This window comes from Stylophora pistillata, chromosome 2 (assembly GCF_964205215.1).
Source record: "Stylophora pistillata chromosome 2, jaStyPist1.2, whole genome shotgun sequence".
Classification (NCBI taxonomy): domain Eukaryota; kingdom Metazoa; phylum Cnidaria; class Anthozoa; order Scleractinia; family Pocilloporidae; genus Stylophora; species Stylophora pistillata.
Genome location: NC_142520.1, coordinates 29273270 through 29291814, shown reverse-complemented (window position 1 = coordinate 29291814; position 18545 = coordinate 29273270). Strand labels below are relative to the sequence as shown.

General features: G+C 39.5%; 1 protein-coding gene across 1 annotated transcript; it reads left to right on the top strand.

Annotated features, from left to right (window-relative positions):
- Window positions 1–2676: 2676 nt before the first annotated feature.
- On the top strand, window positions 2677–15350 carry LOC111345944 (uncharacterized). Its single transcript, XM_088750359.1, has 14 exons — window positions 2677–2886; window positions 4335–4389; window positions 4540–4685; window positions 5391–5418; window positions 6177–6845; window positions 7620–8288; window positions 9061–9729; window positions 10409–11041; window positions 11441–12154; window positions 12483–12749; window positions 13405–13527; window positions 13763–13938; window positions 14168–14251; window positions 14642–15350. The coding sequence occupies exons 1-14, from the start codon at window positions 2827–2829 to the stop codon at window positions 14702–14704; spliced, it is 4356 nt and encodes a 1451-aa protein (XP_088606485.1). The 5' UTR covers window positions 2677–2826; the 3' UTR covers window positions 14705–15350.
- Window positions 15351–18545: the final 3195 nt, after the last annotated feature.

The window sequence follows — 18545 nt, the reverse complement described above, 5'->3', positions numbered from 1 at the left end:
TTTGACAAGTCCACTGACTGACTGAACTATCAAATGATTCCAACAATTAAAACAATTGTTCTTAAATCCTTAACAACTCTTCTTGTGCAATTGTTATTTTAATCATGCAAGTTCACCAGTTAATGTTTCTTATCGAGATCTTTGTTAGTTATTAATTTCAGTGTTCAGAACTTGCAATAAATTTTGCATAAATGTTGGATAAAGAAATTTTTTCTTGGTTGGGATCTCCATTTCTCACACATCTAGTTACTATGTATTGCACAAACTATCAGATACCCACTAATTGGTCTGAAAAAAATTTATGATATCTACTAATTTTAACAGATTCTGCAAACATTCTTAAAAGCTGTTTGAGAATCTTAAAAGATCTTAAAGTTCTTTTGAAGATCATTTAAGATATCGTCGAGCATCTTAGCAAGTTTTTGTGTTCAACTTGTAAAGTTTCTTTCATTAAGATTCTGTCCACGTGAATTTGGTGTCTGACTGAAATATGAGGATAGTCATTTTACGGTCGATGTGCAGTGCCACCTCTCACGCGGTATTGAAAAAAAGTCGCTCTTAAAAATACCTCTCAAAACATTTAACTTCAACCTCATGTCGGCACTTTTTCATATGGTTTTAGTGACGTTACTTCTTCAGACCTTTAGACGAAAATTAAGAGCAGAAAAAATATATTCATTTCGCTTAGAGGGCGCGTGTACCTCAAATCTAAAATAGAACACCGGCTTGGAAAATGGATTGAATTATCAGATGATGCGTCACTGCGTGTGCATTTCTGTTATAAAACTATTGATCTGCTAGTTAAAACTTTCTTTTTTTTCAACTGAAATAATGACATTTACTTGTTCCAATCCTTTTACAATGAGTTCTTAATTAATCTTGGCGAAGAAGTTATAAAAAGCGTTTTTCTTAAGGTTACATAGTTTTTCCTTTTTGTTTCAGACTCTCATATGTTTTCCGACTTGATGGTGTCTGTTTTTAAAAGAATTGTTGATAAAATCGATTACCAATTACGAAGCATTGTTTAATTTGTTAATAAAGTAACCCACCCTATTGTGTCGCCGAATTTTCTGTTTGTTTGATCTCAGCTTTGCCAAATTGAAGTCACTTCGTCGTGAAACATCAGAAAAATAGTCCCTGGCGCTATAAATTATTTATGTATTAAACATTCTTTAACGATCAAGTATTCAGAAAAAGTCTAATCAGCATAGTTGTCTTTTTTTTAGTAACTAGCCTGCTTTATTTAAGAGACATCGTAGTCACGATTAAGTATACATGCAAGGGAAAAGAAAGGGAACCCGCTTTATCTAATTTGCGTAAATATCATTTCTCCAATCACAAGGGTGTTGAATCTACTCATTTTTTAAGACTTGTTGATTGGTGGAACGATTAACTCTGAAAAGCGAAAGAGCTAGCGCCTAAGTAACGAAAAGTCTGTCCACTTTTTTCACAACTTATCTTGTCAGAGAAAAAAATATTCAACACTAGCACGCAAGAGTTAAATATACCTAGCGAAACAAACCTTTAAACGTGAGAGAGATTGTTCTATTTGAAGTTTTAAACCTACTGGATGCGGTCTTATAAATGGTCCTTTTCTGGGTGACTGAACTGAATAAGAACCCTCGACCTAGAAAAATTTAAATTAGAGATACTGAGCCCGGAAATATCGCATCCAACAGTTATCCGCAGTCGGTCTTCCTTCAGCATCTTCGGTATTTGTAAACGACTGTTCGTGATAATGCTCGCGTTTTTGTCACTGGCGGATGTTGGAGGTATCGCTTTTCCTGTGCAGTTATTGTCGGATCGCTTCTAACAGATCATAAAGAAAAAGGTAAACATAAAAGCCATAATATAATAAATGCGGTGATAGTGTTATAAAATTCATGAACATGTATTTTGTAGAGGATCGTGGATATCAGTCGAAAAATGCTAGTTTCTTTTGCCCCCTTAGTCTTTCAGTGATTTCAATACGTGTCATTTTTATTACGCTTGAATTAGAATGTGACTGTTATTGTTCAAGCTATTTCAGGTTTTCCATATCTATTAAAGGATTGATATTTGAAGACTGAAGGATCTAAAACTCATATAAGTTGTCATGAAAGATCATCCGTTTTGTCGTTGCATTCCAGCCCGTTTATCTGCTTTAGATTAGTTTCAGGTGAAATTAAAACAGGACATCCTAAAAAAAAGTATTATACGCCAATTTTCTATCACTTTCTTCAGTTTTTCTACCCTGTTACTCTAGCGATATCGCCAAGCGTCAATATTTTATTCCTCTCGTCGTTATTTTCTTTTCCCTTCAAAGTTGAACTTCTTCAGGAACTTCTTTCAATTATCCTTTGTTGCGATTGCAATTAAGTATTTAATTGGCCACGTGATTCGATAGATGTGTTAAACAGCTTATCCAATTAAAAAACGTCACCATGAGTCAATATTTGGGGAACAAACGGGATTAAATAGCGATTTAAAAACGTTGGTAATTAACATTCAGGAAATCAGATGACAGTTTGACTAAATTACAAAAACCGTTACGATTAAAGAACACCTCATAATCAAAGTTTTATAGGTTGTTAAAGAGGATTTTCGTCAGCTTTGAAATTTCATTAAAGTGCAATCGTTGTAGTTTAACGTTTGCCTGAAACATTTAATTGCCTATAATTGGCTTAATTAGTTGGCACGTTAATGAAGCCCTAATTAGTTTTCTTATTGTGACGTTTTAATTATTGAAGTTCATTTCAATTAACTCATTTCGCGTCAAACACTCGCCGAGGTCAGACGTGTTTTTCGCTGCACCCATAAGTCGTTGTTTTTGCTTCGAAACTAAACATGATGAACGATGAAAAACAAACACCTTTACTATCTGCCGACCATCCTCCAAAGAGTAAGGTAAGTTATACAAACTTTGCATCCAACTCTCAGGCGGCTTCTGTTTGTTAAGTGCGCGCATCTCACAAAAAAAACTCGAATGTGCTGCTTCTGCTAGAAACCGCTGAAATAGTTTATTTCGAACGACCCCGAAGAAATTAATCAGGAGCAATTGTGACGTATTGCATGGTAAAAAAATTAATTCATTAATTATCATGTTACCCCATTAGCAATTATCTGATTAACAATTAATACACTGCCTATGGTAACTAACAAGAGATTTTAGCAACAGAAACTCGACTCGTGTCGACCTGCGCGGGAAATAGTCTGTCAAGAAGACAGTTACTGAACTTGCGTAACGCGTGATTAGCGCGCGCGCTTTGAAACATCGTAAGCAAGTTACGCGTGCGATTTTCGCTTGTACAAGTTTTTTGTTTTTAGTTTTTCAGTCGCGATTTTTGAGGTTGTCGGTGTTTTTTTTTTACTAAGTTCACAATTTCACCGTTAAACCTTTTTCTACTCGAATTAACACTTCTGCTTTTTCAAGAGGCTACCGTACCCGCTTCCGAACACTGTCTTGAAAGCAAGTTACGCGTGCGATTTTCGCTTGTACAAGCTTTTTGTTTTTAGTTTTTCAGTCGCGATTTTTGAGGTTGTCGGTGTTTTTTTTTACTAAGTTCACAATTTCACCGTTAAACCTTTTTCTACTCGAATTAACACTTCTGCTTTTTCAAGAGGCTACCGTACCCGCTTCCGAACACTGTCTTGTATCAAACGTCAGTTACTTGTAACTCTGCTTGATTTTGAATCGATCGAATCACGCGTCCACGGAAGGTTACGTTGAGGAAATAACACGATTAATTCGTAAATTTTTATGCAATCAGTTCTTATAAAGATGAAATAAACAATTTTTAAAAATCGAGTTTCCAGATGGGGTTTGAACCCACGACCCTCCGTGATCTAGTCGGATGCTCTAACCACTGAGCTACAGGAGACTCTATGGTGAGCAAGGGTCAATTAGTGGGTATTGACTGGAACCGCGTGATGCGGTTCCAGTCAATACCCACTAATTGACCCTTGCTCACCATAGAGTCTCCTGTAGCTCAGTGGTTAGAGCATCCGACTAGATCACGGAGGGTCGTGGGTTCAAACCCCATCTGGAAACTCGATTTTTAAAAATCAGTTCTTAAGTCAGTCATTTCAGTTTGCTGTTGGTTCATATCCGAGCGTTTTTTGTACAAGGCAGGTCCAACTTGTACTGACTAAGCATAAAGAGGTCAATCGATGGCGTTGCACGCGCTGCCACAAAGATCAATCGAAACTCACTTTTTTGTTTTTTCGTCTGTTTTGTTTAATTTTGTTTGCATGTGTGTGTGCGTGTGTCGGTAGTTAGAAGTAGTCACATTCCTTTTTAGCCCAAAGAGGATCAGATATCGAATTTGATATAATTTTTTTATTCCGGTTAATAGGACTCCAGTACCAAACAAGAGCTGGTGGATACCTCTACCAAATGGGACTCTACTGGTAAACAAAACGTTCCCTTGTTCCTCTTTGCAGGTTTTTTTTTTTTAGAAGTTCTTTCCCTAAGCTATAAAACTTAAGACTGCTTAAGAAATGATAAGTGTTGTCACCAAAGCTGTGATTTATCATTTTCTTTTTCTTCTCCAATAACAGATCAAGTCCGAATTCTGCTCGTTGGTGCTTTGTATGGACCCCTAGGCTCTTCAAGTCCGTCAGCGCGTAATCTACTGCAAACGCTCCTCAAAGAGCTTGACGGCAGTACCCCTGGAATGAGGGAGAGTCTATCAACCACTGCAATGGTGAGACATAGAGGGTTCATTATTCAAACAAAGTTTAACTGTGGTTAGCTGAAGATTTATTTTTGTGAACAGAGTCAAGAGGGTCAGAGCTAACAGTGGAAGGAAATTTATTTCATTAAATCAACTCCCTTATATAGAATACCTAAGGCCCATGGCTTGCGTAAAACCGTGGTTTAGGCTAGACCTCGCTTTCATAGCCGGCCCTGAACGACTTGTTGTGATGAGTTGATTCATTAGTATGGCAGGTGAACTAAGATAATTCAGATAAGGAAGGTCAGTTACCTCTTTGATACACCAACTGGTTCAAATATAGATCAGAGAGTAACAAGCTGGGAGAATGTATCCTAAATTTGGCAAATTTGTAGGGGGGTCCTTCCTAAGTTATTTTCAGGCTTGTCTTAAGCTCGATTATCAGAGGTATAGGTTCAACCTCCTTACAGATGGTAATGAATTTCTATTGACATGAATTTGTACCGATAAGAAATCCTCAAGGTACTAAGGGGTATTTGTTGGTTTTGAGTACTGTAGGCGGCGTAATATCGCTTGTTTGGGTCGGAACTGGAGAGACGAACTTAAACAAAAACAGCCTCCAAGGGTTGATGTCTTCGGCACAAAACATAAACAACTGCTTAAAAACTGTTATCGCTTCTTACGTATTATATGAATTTACAATGATTCACAAAAATTCCTCTTCTGATATACTAGGTCGGATTAGAAGCTGTTGTGAACCAAGGTCAGTACGCTCCTTTGTTTTACGCATTTTAAGATTTCTTGAAGCTTGATTTCGGTTTTTGCGAAATGCGCACGCAGCACCGTCGAATAGCTAGCACGAACGGCCAAATGTTATAACGTGAACGGCTAGTTTTGTGATTTAAGTCAATCCCAATTTATTTATCGGTTCTTTCGTGTTTAAATAATCCAGTTTCATATGAAAACAAGACATGAAGCAACCAGTGTCGCACTTTACATCGAGTATGACACCTGTTGGTTTTACCTGTGAAGCAAATTGTGGCTCGTCAAGTCCAGCAGCGCGCTTCGTATTGGAATCAATAATTAAGAACGTGGATACCAACCTATATATCATCAGGGAATTCAGTAAAGCCACTGAAATATATTAGTGCGTTTCGTTAAAAAAACCATATTAGAGTGTATCAAAACAGAAAGTTTGAAAACATACAGAACTGATAAGATTACAGAACTGACTTGATGGGACGCGCGACTAGCTCATGCGCTTTGAACTTTATAAACATTAAGACAAATTGTCAGCATTTGGTAGTCTATCATGTTACCGTGTGCAAGTTTGTCAGTTTTGGACGAGATGGATCTTTTTTGGATATTATTTTCGTTAAAAGTTTTAGTGTTAAGCACATTTCCGTTTGGGGGTGTTCTTTTTTCCCTGTTTTCCAGGAGGTTTACTGTAACTTCTTTCTAACAATAACCTAGACCAAAGAAAAAACTTACAAAGTGCAAACCCTTTAATCCACAATCTAGAAAAGAAATCTGCACTCCAGGTAAATGCATCGAAAGCATCTCAGGGATTGGCTGATGTTGACATGGAGAACTACATCACACCTGGAGACTCTTTGGCAAACTCTCAAGTACCGTCAATTGAAGACGAAGATGAGACAAACAACCAAGGCTCTTCATGTCAGCAGGAAGTTATGAAGGACGAGAGTGCAGCACTTCCTTCTAATGAGATCAACGCAGTTGTGTCTAAGGGATCGGCTGATGTTGATATGGAGAACTACGAAACAACTGGGGACTCTTTGGAAAACTCACAAGTGCCATCAATCGAAGACGATGATGAGACAACCAACAAAGGCTCTTCGTGTCAGCAGGAAGTTATGAAGGACGAGAGCGCAGCACTTCCTTCCAATGAGATTAACGCAGGTGTATCTGATCAGGATTCAAACTCTTTTTATTTACGGAATGTATCCCTGGCGGCCAAGAATCGGGTTGACAGTTTCGTTCTCGATCTGGTGAATACAACCTCATCGCAGTTGGATACCTCCTGCCACCTGAATCAACCCGAGCTAACTACGAGTGAGTCTGTGGAGGCTGGTCCAGGTCCACTGAATGAAGATTCTTCCAGTTACACGAAGGTTTTAATGCTATCATTAAAGGGAAAGGATTCATCGGAGTCAACGGAGATGTCTTCAGGTAACTCAAAAGTATCTTAAGGAAGTCATGTGGAGGCTTGCAGTGACAACTCTATGCTTTGAGGGATAGTCTGATTATTCCCAAAAGTACGAGACCAACATCTTGTCAAAACTAAAGAAATCTCAATAGAAGGAAAAAAGGAAAATCAGTACTATAATTTGTCTTTCGCCTTTCCTCGGTGTACGGTGCCAGAGGGAGTCTTTCTTCCCAAATAAAAACAAGGCATGAAGCAACCAGTGTCGCACTTTACATCGAGTATGACACCTGTTGGTTTTGCCTGTGAAGCAAATTGTGGCTCGTCAAGTCCAGCAGCGCGCTTCGTATTGGAATCAATAGTTAAGAACGTGGATACCAACCTATATATCATCAGGGAATTCAGTAAAGCCACTGAAATATATTAGTGCGTTTCGTTAAAAAAACCATATTAGAGTGTATCAAAATAGAAAGTTTGAAAACATACAGAACTGATAAGATTACAGAACTGACTTGATGGGACGCGCGACTAGCTCATGCGCTTTGAACTTTATAAATATTAAGACAAATTGTCAGCATTTGGTAGTCTATCATGTTACCGTGTGCAAGTTTGTCAGTTTTGGAAGAGATGGATATTTTTTGGATATTATTTTCGTTAAGAGTTTTACTGTTAAGCACATTTCCGTTTGGGGGTGTTCTTTTTTCCCTGTTTTCCAGGAGGTTTACTGTAACTTCTTTCTAACAATAACCTAGACCAAAGAAAAAACTTACAAAGTGCAAACCCTTTAATCCACAATCTAGAAAAGAAATCTGCACTCCAGGTAAATCAATCGAAAGCATCTCAGAGATTGGCTGATGTTGACATGGAGAACTACAACACAACTGGGGACTCTTTGGCAAACTCTCAAGTACCGTTAATTGAAGACGACGATGAGACAAACAACCAAGGCTCTTCATGTCAGCAGGAAGTTATGAAGGACGAGAGTGCAGCACTTCCTTCTAATGAGATCAACGCAGTTGTGTCTCAGAGATCGGCTGATGTTGATATGGAGAACTACGAAACAACTGGGGACTCTTTGGAAAACTCACAAGTGCCATCAATCGAAGACGATGATGAGACAACCAACAAAGGCTCTTCGTGTCAGCAGGAAGTTATGAAGGACGAGAGCGCAGCACTTCCTTCCAATGAGATCAACGCAGGTGTACCTGATCAGGACTCAAACTCTTTTTATTTACGGAATGTATCCCTGGCGGCCAAGAATCGGGTTGACAGTTTCGTTCTCGATCTGGTCAATACAACCTTATCGCAGTTGGATACCTCCAGCCACCTGAATCAACCCCAGCTAACTACGAGTGAGTCTGTGGAGGCTGGTCCAGCTCCAGTGAACGAAGATTCTTCCAGTTACACGAAGGTTTTAATGCTATCATTAAAGGGAAAGGATTCATCGGAGTCAACAGAGATGTCCTCAGGTAACTCAAAAGTATCTTAAGGAAGTCATGTGGAGGCTTGCAGTGACAACTCTAACCTTTGAGGGATAGTCTGATTATTCCCAAAAGTACGAGACCAACATCTTGTCAAAACTAAAGAAATCTCAATAGAAGGAAAAAAGGAAAATCAGTACTATAATTTGTCTTTCGCCTTTCCTCGGTGTACGGTGCCAGAGGGAGTCTTTCTTTCCATATAAAAACAAGGCATGAAGCAACCAGTGTCGCACTTTACATCGAGTATGACACCTGTTGGTTTTGCCTGTGAAGCAAATTGTGGCTCGTCAAGTCCAGCAGCGCGCCTCGTATTGGAATCAATAATTAAGAACGTGGATACCAACTTATATATCATCAGGGAATTCAGTAAAACCACTGAAATATATTAGTGCGTTTCGTTAAAAAAACCATATCAGAGTGTATCAAAAAAAAAGTTTGAAAACATCCAGAACTGTTAAGATGACAGAACAGACTTGATGAAACGCGCGACTAGTGCATGCGCTTTGAACTATACAGATATGAAGACAACTTGTCAGCATTTGTTCGGCTATCATGTAGGCGTGTGCAAGTTTTTCTCTTTTGGAAGAGATGGATATTTTTTTGGATATTATTTTCGTTAAGAGTGTTAGTATTAAGCATGTTTCCGTTTGGTGGTGTTTTTTTCCCTGTTTCCAAGGAGGTTTTCTGTGACTTTTTTCTAACAATAATCTAGACCAAACAAAAAACTTACAAAGTGCAAACCCTTTAATCCACAATCTAGAAAAGAAATCTGCACTCCAGGTAAATGCATCGAAAGCATCTCAGGGATTGGTTGATGTTGACATGGAGAACTACAACACAACTGAAGACTCTTTGGCGAACTCTCAAGTACCGTCAATCGAAGACGATGATCAGACAAGCAACCAAGGCTCTTCATGTCAGCAGGAAGTTATGAAGGACGAGAGTGCAGCACTTCCTTCTAATGAGATCAACGCAGTTGTGTCTCAGGGATCGGCTGATTTTGATGTGGAGAACTACGACACAACTGGGGACTCTTTGGCAAACTCTCAGGTACCATCAATCGGAGACGATGATGAGACAGCCAACAAAGGCTCTTCATGTCAACAGGAAGTTATGAAGCAGGAGAGCGCAGCAGTTCCTTCCAATAAGATCAACGCAGGTGTGCCTGATCAAGATTCAAACTCTTTTTATTTACGGAATATATCCATGGCGGTAAAGAATCGGGTGCGCAGTTTCGTTCTAAATCTGGTGAATACAACCTCATCGCAGTTGGATACCTCCAGCCACCTGAATCAACCCGAGCTAACTACGAGTGAGTCTGTGGAGGCTGGTCCAGGTCCAGTGAACGAAGATTCTTCCAGTTACACGAAGGTTTTAATGCTATCATTAAAGGGAAAGGATTCATCGGAGTCAACGGAGATGTCTTCAGGTAACTCAAAAGTATCTTAAGGAAGTCATGTGGAGGCTTGCAGTGAAAGAAAATCAGTACTATAATTTGTTTTTCGCCTTTCCTCGGTGTACGGTGCCAGAGGGAGTCTTTCTTTCCATATAAAAACAAGGCATAAAGCAACCAGTGTCGCACTTTACATCGAGTATGACACCTGCTGGTTTTGCCTGTGAAGCAAATTGTGGCTCGTCAAGTCCAGCAACGCGCCTCGTATTGGAATCAATAATTAAGAACGTGGATACCAACTTATATATTATCAGGGAATTCAGAAAAACCACTGAAATATATTAGTGGGTTTCGTTCAAAAAATCATATTAGAGTGTATCAAAAAAAAAAGTTTGAAAACATACAGACCTGTTAAGATGACAGAACTGACTTGATGGGACGCGCGACTAGCGCCTGCGCTTTGAACTTTATAGATATGAAGACAACTTGTCAGCATTTGTTCGGCTATCATGTTGGCGTTTACAAGTTTGTCAGTTTTGGACGAAATGGATATTTTTTGGATATTATTTTCGTTAAGAGTTTTAGTGTTAAGCACGTTTCCGTTTGGTGGTGTTTTTTTCCCTGTTTCCCAGGAGGTTTTCTGTGACTTTTTTCTAACAATAATCTAGACCAAACAAAAACTTACAAAGTGCAAACCCTTTAATTCACAATCTAGAAATGAAATCGGCACTCCAGGTAAATGCATCGAAAGCATCTCAGGGATTGGTTGATGTTGACATGGAGAACTACATCACACCTGGAGACTCTTTGGCGAACTCTCAAGTACCGTCAATTGAAGACGAAGATGAGACAAACAACCAAGGCTCTTCATGTCAGCAGGAAGTTATGAAGGACGAGAGTGTAGCAGTTCCTTCTCATGAGATCAACGCAGTTGTGTCTCAGGGATCGGCTCATGTTGATATGGAGAACTATGACACAACTGGGGACTCTTTGGCAAACTCTCAGGAAACATCAATCGAAGACGATGATGAGACAACCAACAAAGGCTCTTCGTGTCAGCAGGAAGTTATGAAGGACGAGAGCGCAGCACTTCCTTCAAACTCTTTTTATTTACGGAATATATCCATGGCGGCAATGAATCGGGTTGACAGTTTCGTTCTCGATCTGGTGAATACAACCTCATCGCAGTTGGATACCTCCAGCCACCTGAATCAACCCGAGCTAACTACGAGTGAGTCTGTGGAGGCTGGTCCAGGTCCAGTAAACGAAGATTCTTCCAGTTACACGAAGGTTTTAATGCTATCATTAAAGGGAATGGATTCATCGGAGTCAACGGAGATGTCTTCAGGTAACTCAAAAGTATCTTAAGGAAGTCATGTGGAGGCTTGCAGTGACAACTCTATGCTTTGAGGGATAGTCTGATTATTCCCAAAAGTACGAGACCAACATGTTGTCAAAACTAAAGAAATCTCAATAGAAGGAAAATCAGTATTATCATGTTTTTCACCTTTCCTCGGTGTACGGTGCCAGAGGGAGTCTTTCTTTGTATAAAGTTATCTCAAGATACAATAGCGTGACAACAAACCCATATTCAATCTTTGTTCAATATCTTTTACATTAGATACAATGGGTACCATGAAACATCGATTTTACAACCTCAAATTTTCAACAAGGAATGGGTTAACACGTAAAGCTGTGAAGATATAACGAAAGTAGATAGCCTTGTTTTTCGATCTGTTGAATACAGGTGCATCCAAAGAGTGCGCTTCTCCCGTATGGGAGATAAATGAGGTAGGATACCCTCCATCGCTCACTGCGCAGAGTTCTGTTAATCATTCCCGGAGTGCCCCATCGATATCTGGAGGATCCATACATATTGATTTTGAAACAACCTGTGATACAGAAGCAACTGGCGAACCTTCCGCACCATCCTCAGGTGGATCGATGAAAACTGATTTGGATACCGCCGATAAGTCATCCTTCAGCTACAACGCAGGGGCGTCCCTCAAAAAGGAAAGTTATGTCTTCGGTATACCAGCAATATCCTTAGATGTTGATGCAAATCAAGTCATAACGAAATCCTCCAGGATTGTTGACTTTTTGATCGGAGAATCGCCATCCCTAAATGGTGCCAAAGAACAGGGGCCAACTTGGGACTCCCTCGGTGACTCAAGAGTGTCGTCGATTGTTCATGAGGTGGAAGCCAGTAAGAATTCCGTTTTATGTGAAATGGTAAATGAGAGTCCATCCATTGATCAGCAGAGTCATGACAAGTGTTACGTCGATCCACTTCGAAAGTCACCAGGATTACAAAAAATTGATTTGGAGAGCTCTGGTATCATCTCCTTTTGCTGCGATGGAGAAACATCCGAAAGAAAAATCAGTCCATCTTGCTCGAAATCCTCCTGCCTCGATGCAAAGATTTCAACTGGATTGGAAAATTCCAACCTGGTGTCCAAAGGTGAGTGTAACATCAGTACTTAAGAGATGCCAGTGGACTTTAGATTTTTTATTTTGAAGAAGGCATATTGTTCGTCATCGTTTTAAGTTTTCTTGATAACCGGAGCAAACAAAAATCACCTTTTCACTCGGTGGGAAGTGACACTACTCACAGAATTCTTATAAACCATTGGCAAACTCAAGATGTATCTTACTAGAAGCATTAGATATAAAAATTCCATGAATATGTCTTAACTTTCTTTGAGTTAATCTTAGGTTTGTTTCAGATTTTGAAATATAAATATCAAGCATAGGTAGTTGACTTCCTTTTCTTCTTCTTTAACTTTTAGGAAGCAAAAGGAAACGAAAGCGCAGTGTTCCAGAAAGTTTAGATACATCTGAGAAAGAGTCCGACGAGCCATTACAAAAATCCCAATGTTTAATCATGGAGACAAATTTACACCAAACTGATGAACCGTTGCCAAAAGTCCCATGCTTGGCTGTTGAGAAAACTGATTCATCCACAGCAAAGGTGACGATTGAGCATATGCATCCACCCGGTGAACCGACTGACTCATGGACTTCAACAGACAACGGAATATCCCCAGAAGCTGAAGGTTAGTTTGAAGAGGCTTTTGACTTCTCTCAACTCTTTTGTGATACTAAAATAATGAGATTAGGTACAGGTGGTTGAATCTGTAGTGCGAAATTGCGAAAATCTCGATGTTTATTCATGGCGACAAATGAACCACAAGCTGTATCTCCCCAGGCTGAAGATGAGATAGAACACGCTTTTGACTTATCTGAACGGAAAAAGTTTTGTTTTATGTGTATCGTTGACTGAGGTATTCAGAATTGTCAGGAAGTGCCTGAGCCAGGTATATAAGCGGCCGTCAACATCATTACTTTTCAACTTCAGCAGGAGCCGCTCGCGTGAGGAACGCTGTCAAATGCCTTGGCCATGTCAAAGAAAACCACGTTAGTTGGACGAGACAAATAACTTGATTTAGCCCAGTCACTCAACGATGATAACAACTGTGTTACTGTGGATCTTCCTTTCAGAAAGCCGAATTAGTTGTCATTTATCAGACCAGTTATCAGTTATATTCTTGCCTGTCGATATTGCTGCGTTAGTCGGGTGAACCGACTAACGGAGCAACATCGACAGGCAAGGAGATATCCTCACGAGCTGAAGGTTACGTAGAAGAGGCTTTTCATACTATAATATTTACATTAAGTGCAGGAGGTTGACTCTCTATTTTGAACTGATAGGAAAGAGCAGGAAACGAAAGCGCAGTGCTCCAGAAAGTTCAGATACATCTGAGAAAGAGTCTGAGGAGCCATTGCGAAAATCTCTATGTTTATTCATGGAGACGAATGAGCCACAAGCTGAAGGTGAGATAGACGACGTTTTTTACTTATCTGAACGGAAGAAGTTTAGTTTTATTTGTATCGTTCACTGGGGTATTCAGAAGTGGTTCGTAGTTGTTGTCTTATTGAAGTGACAATAATAATGTCACGTGCACCCCGGGTGTTTTTAACTGTGTATCTGTGGGATCTAGGAGTGTGGTCCAGTGTTAATATAGTTGTGTAATTTTAATTTTCATATTATTTTTTAATTTATGTTTAGAGCCGGCTTTTCATGAAAATGTCGTAAGAGTTAAAGTGGAAAATCCCACAAGTCCAGAAGCTTTGGAGTATGCTCATTTGTGTCTCACAAATGCTTATCACGCACTCCTTGGTGCCGGAACCCTGGAACATCCAATAGTCCTGATGGCCCCAGAAAATGTTACCATCCAATCTCAGGTTAGCAAAGCCATCTTGCATCTTTAATGACAGCCAGCCTGCAATTCTTTTAGTTTCTATCTCATCTCGTTCTGTTGCAAAAAAGAGTAAAGTGAGTGAATTCATTACTTCTGAGATCAATAATTACATCGTTTATCATTCTTTCTGAACCATGATAGCGATCACTTGCACATCCCTTTTTGGAGATTTCAAAGATCAGTGAAACGAAATTCAATATATTTGGTTTCAGGTTGCTGTTGAGCCCGCTAAGCCAAACAGAGGGCGCAGGAATCGTATCAAAAGAGTGTGGAACGGGGAGTCATTTGTTCCTGAGGTATGTCTTAAAGTAACACCCAATTGCTATTTAACCAGGTCCATATGAAATTGAGAGTGTGTGAATAGAGTTTTGTAAGGATGAGCAGTAGGGGTACTGTGCCTGGAATAATAGTAACGTTGTGAGTAAATACATAAAAGATCAGGAAATGAAAGTAAACAACAAATCCGCAAACCAATCAGCGTTGCCGTGAACAATTAACATTTCTCATGCACGCCTAACTGGTTTATTATCCTCAACCGGTCTAAGCACATTCCAGAAATATTTCCCATGTTCAGGTTAATCTGAGTTTACTAGCAATTTTATTTAGTGCGGCATTACATATATTATGAGAGATATAACTCGAGTGCGAGTTCGAGGAGAATATTTACTTGACAACTTTTTCTACAGGCTGAAGTACGGGCACAAACTGAACCCTACAAACGGAAACGACGACGACGAAGGAGGAACTAAGAGTAGAAGAACATGGGCCAGATACTCCACGATTTCATTTTCTTTTCAAAAAAACTGTTGCAAGATGGAACTAAGAAGTATCACACCACTTGATGACCGCATAAAAAAAGGATAAAAGGAAAAAAAATTCTTAAAAAAAAGTTTTCAGAAAATCTACTTTCATATCTGAAACCTAAGCTGAAACTTTCTTGTCTTAGAAAAAAAAGCAAAAAGCAAAAAAAAAAAAGAATCAATGACCGATCCTGACTGAAACAAAAACATCGCAAAGTCTACTTTCCTAAGTTAGCACTAAACAAATGTGAAAGCCGAAACTTTTTTGTTGATTTTAATGAAAAAAAGTGGAAAAAAAAGCAATCAACAAGTACTGTCAAGTTTGTTTTTATTCATGAAATAGAAACAAACCTTTAACTTGAACATTACTAAATAGTGAAGGTAAAAGAAACATGTAAAACCCCTCCATATCATCTGACGTCAAACATGTTCCAAGTATTTTTCTGTTTCTGTTAGATGAATGGAGTAAAAAAAATTTTAAAAGTAGAAAACATGGTCATCCTCTTGGAAATAATGATTATTCTGAAACTGGTGAACTGTGAATCTGGCAGACTTGTTGTTTATTTGAAGAATAAAGATGGAATTTTGAGAGAAATTTTTCGTTGCGCAGTCACAGACGATAGGGAGATACTTTTCACTCCCCTTAGCTCTTAACTTTGAATAATCACACAATCCTCAACATTTTGAACGAAACTGGGCCTGTGTTGGGGATTATCTTAAGGGGGCCATCTAGTCAGATTTTTGCAATTGTAGTGACTAACTTTAAAGAAACAAAACTCTTTAACAATCTTATAGAAAACATGAAATTTTGCTCAGAGCATCCCTTCAGAAAGATCTATTCAGGAAATTGAAATCGAGATGAAATTATTAAACCGTAGTTCAGTGCTCGAAATTAGCGGTCGTCCGAGACGACCAAAAGGTTTACCGGGCAACCAATTTTTAGAAAAATTAGGAGGCTGGTTGTCTGGGGAAAAAACAACGGACAACCGAGCCAAAAATAGAAAATAAATTAACCATAAACAGCACCTGACCTACGTGACGGTTTTGTTTTGTCAATGTCCGGTAGTATGAAGTTAATAATTTGCCGCAGCTAAGCGTTTTCCTATGTTTTGGATATCTGTAAATTTTATAAGACATTTCCTGGTACGAAAATGTAAGAGACAAACACAAAGATTCTTGTCTGGAGGCGATCAAGATCAAAGACGCCATTTTGAATATGCCACAAGTTAAAGCCAGACTTCCGCGTTTCACTTCTACCAGGCAACCAAGGATTCATCAGGGCAACCAAATTCACAGCTTTGCTTGCCCGACTTTTGAAATAGGGACAACCTGGATTTTTTTTTAATTTCGAGCTCTGGTAGTTAATTACTAACTTCTGAACTTCATATCATAAACTGGGGGTTGCTGTCTGCCCCCCATACTTTTTTTCTATAGAATTCATAGTTAAATGGTTGAAACTTCTCAGGCACAATTACCATGGATTAAACTGTGATCCTATGGAGTAGATTCGGGATAGGGTCTTTCGTGCTACCATGGCAACCAAACACTTCCGCATAAGGATTTTGATCTAAAATCTCCTCAATTATTTAACTAAATCCAATTTTGCTCCATAGGATCACAGCTTACATCAAAAGGATAGCCTGTGCCAAATTTCACAAAAATTGGTCATAAATAAAGTAAAACAATGATGGGGTCAGATGGCAACTACCGCGAAAAGGCAGTTTTGAGAAAGTGCTGTTAAAGTTCACACAAGGAAAAACTCCTACTTTAACCAATGCAATATCATTTGAAGGAGATCATAGCATCATTCAGCACCAAAATATCACTCTCAAACAATTTTGAAATGAAAAGAAAAGAAAATTAACTATTTTGAGTCAGTTTTACACTCCTGGGAACTAAAAATTAAGGGCTCCAGACTCATATGTTGTGCCCTCTTTGTTAAGTCTCATGTTCTCATCCCTTTTCCTTGCTTGGCTCCTAGCAAGTCTGTAATTTTTGTGTTGTCCCTGAATTCTCTTCTCTGCCTGTGACACACTCTCTAAATCTATAGGATTTTGAGTCTCCATCACAAAATCATGTACTTATAACACACATAGCCAGAAATTTCGGACAACATGGCCGTAAGCATACGGATATAACCCGAAAAGAGATTAAATATGGCGGCAGAACATAAGGGAATATGGCAGGCCTTTCCGAGAACGGCGTGTTCCCAAATATCTTAACGACTTTCTTTTTCGCTAAGACGTAACTTTCTGAAATGACTGTCTAAATAAGTTTCATTGTGAGCCTAGCTTGGTTTATTACTACTACCGTTGTTTCCTGTTCTGTGTTTGCATTTATGCTTTCTTAGGAAAGGGGGGATATTGTATATACGCATTGTGCACCTGGAGTGAAGTGCGCAGGTCATAAGTACACGAGGCAAGGAAATAAAGTTGCGTTTGCTTGACGTCCTGAGTTATTGATTCTGCTACAATAGTGAGATATTTTCTTTTGGTATTCCAACTTACCCGAGGAGGTTTTTCTCTTCACTTTACTTTCAACAGCAGTGCTCACATCATTTAAATCCTTGTAATAGCCCTTACTTACTCTTTTATTCGCTCTAACCGCCATTTTGATTTATTTTGGTTTTTTGTGCCCGCGTTGACTGCCGCTTGCCGTCCATAATTTCTGGCTATGGCTTGTAATTCTTGGCTTCTCCAAATCCTTTTTGCAGCCTCTAATTCCATACTCGGGCTTGAAGCAGAAAAATTGCCATCACAGGCATGCTGTTCTTACCATGCCTCAAATTCCTCCTCAGACATTGAGACTTTCTTCTGGGTGCATATGTTGCAAATCTTCGAAATACGCTCGTAGTCAAGTACCTTTCCAGTCGAGGCAGAAATTAGAAAGCTAATTCCATGATTGGCTGAGAACCTCCTCCTTGACCAAGTTCCATCAAAACTAACTGGTATTTCTCCTATGGCAGTGTCAGAATTTTCCACTCCATCTTCCTCAAAAGCAATCTTTCTGGCTTCTCTGTTACTCTCCAACATTTTGCATAGGTACAACATCTTTATGTGCTTGAAGCAACACATCCTCATGACTGCACCAAGTCAATTTAGACATTGTGAAGGGCATGTTGAGAACTTCGCAAAGTTTTGCAATGCCTTCCTTTCCCACTCCCATTTCATAGGAAGCATAAACTATTCGCCTGTTAATATCCTTTCCCTGACTTGATCTCGGAACTCTATCAGATCGAATTTGTTGTTGTGGACGATGACCAGTCAACACCGATTTTAGGAAATCCAACAATGCAGCAGATGGATTTGGTCAGAGTGCAACACCAAAATCTTATGACCGTCAATACTGGGGTTAAGCGCGATAATCAGGGTCCCCTTTCGATGGAAGAACTTTTAAAGGAGTACTCAGGTGTGTTTCAAGGCACTGGAAAATTGAAGGGGCGGTACAAGCTGGAAATTGAAGAGAATGCTAAGCCAGTGGTCCATCCTCCCAGAAGAGTACCAGGCACGCTCAAGGGAAAGCTGAAACGAGAGTTGGAGCGGTTGCAGAGTCTCGGGATCACAGAGAAAGTCATAGAGCCTACCCCTTGGGTTTCGAGCTTCGTTATCGTGCAGAAACCTAATGGACAGATTCGTGTTTACCTGGACCCTAAGGACCTCAACAAAGTCCTTAGGAGGAGCCACTACCCAACCCCGACAGTTGACGATATTCTACCTGAGCTTACCAGGGCTAAAGTGTTCTACACTGTGGACGCAAAGAACGGTTTCTGGCACATTGAACTTGACGATGA

What these genes read in the sequence shown, in the direction of transcription:
- LOC111345944 (XM_088750359.1), top strand. Translation starts at nt 2,827, where the DNA reads ATGATGAACGATGAAAAACAAACACCTTTACTATCTGCCGACCATCCT. An exon ending in GTCTATCAACCACTGCAATG is followed by an intron (nt 4,686 to 5,390) that starts GTGAGACATAGA and finishes CTGATATACTAG; the next exon opens with GTCGGATTAGAAGCTGTTGT. An exon ending in GGGAGTCATTTGTTCCTGAG is followed by an intron (nt 14,252 to 14,641) that starts GTATGTCTTAAA and finishes CTTTTTCTACAG; the next exon opens with GCTGAAGTACGGGCACAAAC.